The sequence below is a fragment of the Oenanthe melanoleuca genome, chromosome 3 (genome assembly GCF_029582105.1).
Source record: "Oenanthe melanoleuca isolate GR-GAL-2019-014 chromosome 3, OMel1.0, whole genome shotgun sequence".
Taxonomy (NCBI): Eukaryota; Metazoa; Chordata; class Aves; order Passeriformes; family Muscicapidae; genus Oenanthe; species Oenanthe melanoleuca.
Genome location: NC_079336.1, coordinates 17832696 through 17840249, shown reverse-complemented (window position 1 = coordinate 17840249; position 7554 = coordinate 17832696). Strand labels below are relative to the sequence as shown.

Sequence of the window (7554 nt, the reverse complement as noted above, 5' to 3'; positions counted from 1 at the left end):
ATTTTTATTGATGTTATCTAATATATAGGCTAAGTGCTGCTGATCTTGTGAGAACATATTATGTTATAAAATAAAGTTATGTGTATCATTGTGCTAGAAGCTTCTCAAAATGTAAAAGAAAAGTAATAAGTAAGGAAGAGAAAAAGATAAAGTGCATTACTTTGAACTTCAAAAACATAGTCAGAACATGGCTGGAAATCTAATTTTAAAGTAAAATTTGCCATATACAGAAAATTATTTATAGTCTGGTTTATAATTAGAAGATGAAGGTATCTATATTTTCAACTGTTATCTCTTCTTTCTTGTAGATGAAAGTTTTCATTATTTTGGGATTTTCAGCAGCTATAGCCTTCACAGCTGTTTTCTTTTCTTTCCTTCAAAGAGGGAAAGACACCATCTTTGGTAAGTAACAGTAAAAATGCATGTTAGTTTCTTATGTTGACTGTTAAGCTGAAAATACACTGACACTGCACAGTTCAGCAACAGCAGTATAGCTCCATCACTTTTTGTGTGCAAAATACACTATCTGGCTTCTCTGAGAATTATTCCATGGAGGTTTCCTTTTAAAATGCAGTTTCACAAACTCAGTAAGTAAAACTTTGTATGTGTAATTTATTTCAATCACTTCTTTGACTAGGAGTGATATTACTTTCTTAGTGGCATTCATATGTCAGATGACATGTTGCCAAGCACGACTGCTGGATTTCTTTCCCCATTTGCTAATCATCCTGGGCCAGAGGCAGTTGTTATAGGATGTCCCACCTGGCACCCTCCTGCTGTCCTACAGGGGTGCTTCTCTCCTGTGGATCTGTTGGCTGCTGGCACTCTGAGGATTTTAGAGCATCTGAGATTGTTGTAGTCCCTATGTTCAAAAAATGTAATCTTATCATTTTTACCATCATATGTATTTTATCAATTAGATCAGTTAAATTGAATAAACTAGAAGTGCAGCAGATGCTATACTGAATTTTAAAAGAAGTTTGATTTAACGTGAAATTAGGGCAGATACAGTAAAGAAACAGGATTTCAAACCACAATCTTATACTATCTAGCTGTATACATGATTCATAAGGGATACTGATATGATTCCCTAGGAAAGTTTTCACCTGAAGTTAGTGTAAAATAACAAATAAAATAAAATTACATGCAAAACAATTTAAATTAAAAACAAATTCCCAAGCTATTACTTTTTATGAGAAATCTTTTTTGTACCATTACTGCAAAACTGGAGATCAGGTTTTCTTTCCATACTGAATTCTTTACTTTGAGCTTCCATACAAAGTGTTTGGAAAGATGTGGTCTGAAATGACCATGTTATATCATATGTTGGTTAATACAAAACGAATTCAAGAATAATAGAATGGTTTAGGTTGGAAGGGTCCTTAAAGATCATCTACATCCACTTCCAGGAATGAGGCATCCACAACTTCTCTGGGCAGCCAGTTCCAGAGCCTCACCACCCTGACAGAAAAGGATTTCTTCATAACTTCTAATCCAAACCTGCCCTCTGACAGTTTAAAACCTGGGCCTTTCATTCTGTCATAGAATAGATGAAATGTGATTATTTTTATAATAAGTGTTCTTGGTCTGATGAGACAGTACAAGATAATGTTTATTACTCAAGAACCACATTTTTGAAGACACTGTATTGGTACCAAATTCATACTTATTAGAAAGTATTTTTACATCAGTCTGAATCAATATCACACGATGAGTGATATTTCAATCATATTATATTTCTCAGAGCTAAGCCCACTAAAAGCAATTTTAAAATATGCTATATTAAATTCTAAAAGAATTACTAATTGTATGGCCTATAAAAATCAAACCTGTTTTTTAACATAGACTCAAAAAGGTTTTCAGAAGTAGCAGAAGTCCAAATGATAACACCAAATGAGTCATCTGAATATTTTATTATGCATAGGTGAAAAAGAGAAATAACCACTGCTATACTTAGATACTGAAAACTTTAGTAGAGTATAATTTAGCCTAGGAGAGATTACTTCTCATCACACATTTCTATTCCTTGACCTGAGTGCTCTATTCATAAAATACATGATAGAAATAGCACAGTATGGACTACAGATCAAACATGCTCCCCTAAAATTACAATGTACATAAATGATGAATGATTGTACATAAATTTGGTTATTATTTTTTATTATGTGTTTTCCAAGGAAAAAATGGGCCATCCCACAACATTCAGATAGAAATAAAGCAGTTGGACTTTAAACATGACTGGTTCTTTCATTATAAAGCAACATGTACACAAAAGAGGGATAAGCTAAGCCTCATAATAGCATTATACAAAATAGCACAGTTGGAGTATTATTATGTTCACATAAATCTTTCCATTAAACATAGGTGAAGAAATAAGAATAGGGCTTTCATGCACAGGCCTACTCTTAGGTCTTAATTTTGCTTGAATATGGACTTGAATTCTTCATTTGGCACAACCAGCTCATATTACCTGTGAGGGAGAGTCAGGTTTGTCCTGTCAATCCAAGGATAGTTTGATGAAAAATACATATGGAGTCTAAGAAACACAGCTGCATATAGAGAAAACATGTTTCAGCTGGACCTAGTTTGGTCCTATGTGACATGCCCATAACTGGATTTATACTTCAAGCAAGGAAATCTAAATCCCCAAGTCTTATAAATTATGGAAGAATTTATTTGCCACCCTTACCTTCCCTTGCATTTCAGAAAGCTCAGAAGCCACAACATTAATTTCAGGAATAAAATATGGAGATAGCTTTAAAGAGAAAAAATTGTACCTTAATATTAGAAACTTGTATATTTTCTAATTGCAAATATTCTAATAAATATGCTATTTTTTGACATATTTATCTTTCTTTCTTTTTGTTTTTTTCCTGGTTGAGAACCAATTGAAGATAACTGCATTACTAAGGCTATCCAGAAGGGTTCTAGTCTGGTGAATTATGCTGCACATTATGAAATTAAAAGGTAAAAAAAAAAAAGAAGAATGCACTTAGAAAAAAAGCTTTCATAACAAAACAGTTTGATGTCAATCTTTCTGTTTGTTTGAGAACCTTTATAATCACAGAATCACTGCTCCCATTATATTTGAAGGATCTGGTCTGGGGGAAGGTGACCCTGCCCATGGCAGGGGGGTTGGAACTAGGGGATTTCTAAGGTTCCTTCCAACCCAAACCATTCCATGATTCTGTCACAGATCATCTGATCCAATATGACCTTGTGCATTATCACCATGTAAGTTGCTCTCTTCAAATGTGAGACAAAATAAGAAGCACAGAAATGAATATGGATACTTTTCTGGACTAAATAGCACAAGAAATTCCATTAACTTGGGGATCAAAAATCATACTTTTATGGACCTATTTGTGAATATTAATTATGTTTTTGCCAGTGCAGAATGATATAAGAACAGCTCCTATGGCATCAGGAACCAAACCCTGTTGCCTTAAATTGGATTTAAATGAATTAAAATTAATTTCATATTTCCCCTCCCATCTACAACAGAAGTAGAAAAATATAGTGGAAAATTATTTTAAGAAAGGAAATGAAACATTTATTATGTTGGACTGTGGATAGGTAACAAATTAGGGTAAAGCTCCTTTGTGCTTGAATTATAATATGAGAATGGGCTCTTTCAACCATTTTCTGGCTAGATTTCTGTGCAACACAAAATTAACTTCTGTCCAAAATTTGGAACACATAAATGGAGTACAATCCCCACACGCTTGCTTAGACTTTCCTAAAGATTTATCCCTGTGATTTGAAAATGAGTCATGATTTGCAGAGCTCTTTGAGTGTTAACTGTTTTTACAGACAGAACTTGTCAAGAACTGTTGTCCCTCTGTATATAGAGACTGAGGTCACTCTTGGTTTTTAGTGACAGCATTTTGGTGACAATCCTAAGGCACTTAAAATTTAAAAACATAAGACTCCAGCTTTCAGTGGCTCAACTGCCTCATGTAATAGATGGAGATACTGATATTTATCTGCCTCACGGGATATTGTGGCAATTATTTGGTCAATATCTTAAACATGATAAATGCTAAGAGATGTTGAAGAAAAATGCTTAACAATGATTGTTTCAATTAGGAATTGAAGTTTTATTAGGAATAAAACTGAGACTATTAAGCTTCCTTTGAAATACTGTGTATGTGGATATATAGACTTTAAAGAGAATTGGTGCTCAGAAGTCCTACTGATGATTGAGGATGGTCTTGGGTATTAAACGTTACATGGAAGCAAAGCCTACTCACAGCAGTGAGTTGGGAGACCTCTTTTGTGACTATCACTTCTGTGACTATCCACTTAGTGCTGCAGGCTCTGCTCACCCCATAGTTTCTTTCTCATCCTAAAGGCTTCCCACAAAATGAACTCTTGTTGTCTGTGTCCAACAGAAGAGCAGTTTCTCTTTTAGAATTTTCACTTCAGAACAGTGTCATAAAATAGCCTTCCTCTTTGCTTTCCCAGTGTACTCTTCAATCAAAATATTCCTTAATACTTCAAATACCTTAAACTTACAACATATCCAGCAGAGACAGCTTTATTGTTATGAAAACGTTCTAAAAATGTTTACATTGAAAAATCTTCTCTATTTATCTCAAATATAGAAAGATTCAAGGAAGTGGAATAGCAACCCCTACCTTGCTGCTGGCTTTCTCAAAATTTCCTGAACAAGAGAGTCAAGATATTTCCCAAGCAGCTGAACGAATGGAAATGTCAATTCAGATGCTGAAACAAAAAGTTTGCCAGAAGCACAAACGTTCTTTGCATCCAACTGGTAAATACAGTATATTGACATTGGCAAATCACTCTATTGATTTGTTGAATGCTGTCTTTTAGATTAAAGTTTGGTTAAGTTCACTTTTATTTAATTTTGCATTTTCTTTTGCTCTTGAAAGCACCTCAGATAGGTTCATATTTTTCTTCGCTGGAGTGGGGGTGGTGTTCTTAAAGTTGGGGAGATCAGTATACACTATTGGAATCCTGTGAATTCATGATTGTGTATTTGTATTGCCTGTAAATCAGCCTGCATATCTTCAGTGTTGCAAGCTTCTTGTTTACAGTGAAATATCTATCTTCCCCAGCAATTTGGGTTTAGTGCTGGATCTTCTATCACACTAAGGCACTGGCATTTTCAAACACACTTCCTCCCAACACATACATATTCCTCTTCGAAAAAAAAAAAAAGCAATAATTTCCAAAACTAATTTTATAAGGTATTGCTGTTACACATTTATTTCCACTTTAGCTTTTTTTTTTTTTTAATATTAGATGGTGAAAGAAAGAGAGATAATCCAGAAAGTTAAACGTCGTCTAAGTAAAATACTTGCTGTTAATTAGACATGAATTTCAAGATGTTTGCCTGGTGTCTGGAAGGCTCAAAATATCAGAAATGTAGACTTTCCCCCCCTCTATAATTTAATTCTGTCACTTACATGAAGTATTCTGTCTTGGTATTAGAACACATTTTTCCAAGATTTAGAAGCATTAGAGTGCTGTGAACAAACATAAAGCTCCACAGTTATTATTTTATTTCCTTGCAGAAATATCTGGCTTACTAAACTAATGGGACATTTGTAGAACTAAAAATATATCTCCATCTATATGAGTATGTATGTGCATATATTTATGCACACACACACACATACACAGATACAATTATTTTTGTGCTGTGCGATTTCAAAAGGTATCGAATTCCTAAACTGCAGATGATGTACACAAAGCTCTTGTTAATTTTCAGAGCCAAAACAACTTCAATAGAATGTCAATGGACACTGTACAGTCTATGTGCCACAACAGAATAGTTTTACATGAATTAAAGAACTAAATTGACTTTAAAGAAAACATGAGTCTCTACCTAGGCAGCCCAGATAACTGGGGAGCTGAGCTCTGAGTATAATTTTGAACCTAAACTAACATAGAAGTACAGCTCTATCCACAAATTTGGCACGAGTTACTAGTACATAATGACAAGATTATGTAGCCAGTCTAACAATCTGTTCTCTCTGTTCTCACTGCTGCCTTGTGCAGGTTCTAACTGCTCCCCAGAACATTTTTTGAGTTGATTTAATTCTTGAACCTTTGTTGTCTGTTTTTATGGCTTAATATTTTGGTTTGAACAGTAGAATAAAGCAGCTTACTTCAGAGTTGAATGGGCAGAACAAATAGACATTGGGACTGGGTGGCATGCATCAGCCAGTGGGGAGACAAGGGCAAAAGTTTTATGTTACCTCTACACTCACCTTTCATCATGTGATGGTTGTAGTCTCTTTGAATGTCAAGGGTTCTCTGAGTTCAGGAAGGATATTCATTGAACCATAGAAAGGTTTGGGTTGGAAAGAAGTCCAGGCCCCCTGCCATGGGCAGGGTCACCTTCCCCTAGAGCAGGTTGCTCCTATTTTGTGCATACACCCACCTCCAGCTGGCCATACATATTTCAATTCCTGCAGAGGGGAGAATAGGTGCCAGCTCTCTGCAGCTTACACAATAGTGTGGCTTTGTCCCTCATCATCAAATGCTCACAGGGAGACCCATCTCAGATTTTATCAGAAATATATTTATAACATGCTGTCTCCTGGTATAAAGGGACTTGATTTTATCTAGCTTCCAAATTCCAGCTAATAATTCTGATTCTCTTCCGCTCAACACTGAATTCTGTTATTAGCTGCAGGGTGTTCTTTCCAGTCCCACATTTTTCCTCCTTGACATATGTTTTTCTTCTTGAAAAGCATTTTTAACACCTTTGTTAAAAACACAGGGACCAGGCAAGCAAAGAACTACAACACAGGGAAAGAAGGAAGCAACAAGCAGGTCAACATCAGTTCTCAGCTATTGCTGGACCTTTCTTCTTATTCTTTATGCATCAACTGATAAAACCAGCTCTTCCTCTAAGTCCCTGACACTCTTGCAGCAGTTCTCACTAAATGCTCTATCTGAGGAAGAGGGAGAATTCTGTAGATGCAGCTGAGAATAATGGCTTTTCTACTCTAGCAGCTAAATCCAATAGAGCAAATTGCTTGTCTGGGTTCTTCCTTTCAGATCGTTTATCAGCTGATCTGCTCACTATGCTTGCTAATATTTCTGGATGTCTGCCTTACATGTTGCCACCAAAATGTCCAAATAATTGCTTAGCTAATAAATATCGACTCATCACTGGTGCCTGCAATAACAGGTAAGTATGATAAAAACTGTGTTCTTCTTTCTCATTCTGTAAACCCAAGAAGTTGTGTTTACTTTTTGCAAAGAAAATTGGTGAAGGGGGACTGATGTTAAGCAGTTAACTTTGACATCAATGTGTCTGTAAATGAGGTGCCTGTGAAAGTTCCTGGAGGAAGAAGTCATCATTTAAACTTTGGTACACTACTTTTTATAAGCAGGCTTTCCCTCTGAAAGCTTACAGGATTATGTGAGGAACTTTACATTTAGGGAGAAATGATTTAGTAGATACCATCCTCTATATGAAAAGAAATCTTAATTCTAACCCAGCATTTATTTTTGATTGAATTGAATAAAATTATATCAAGCAAGAAAACAATATTACTTCCCAAGGAGAAA

General features: G+C 35.3%; 1 protein-coding gene across 1 annotated transcript in view; it reads left to right on the top strand.

The window, feature by feature from the left end:
* Window positions 1-308: 308 nt before the first annotated feature.
* The window catches only part of TPO (thyroid peroxidase), a 32218-nt gene continuing 24972 nt past the window's right edge, over window positions 309-7554 (top strand). The window contains exons 1-4 of the mRNA XM_056486275.1: window positions 309-402; window positions 2883-2967; window positions 4608-4777; window positions 7039-7171. Of these exons, the coding sequence (XP_056342250.1) occupies window positions 309-402; window positions 2883-2967; window positions 4608-4777; window positions 7039-7171 (482 nt within the window). The remainder of the gene's footprint in view (window positions 403-2882; window positions 2968-4607; window positions 4778-7038; window positions 7172-7554) is intronic.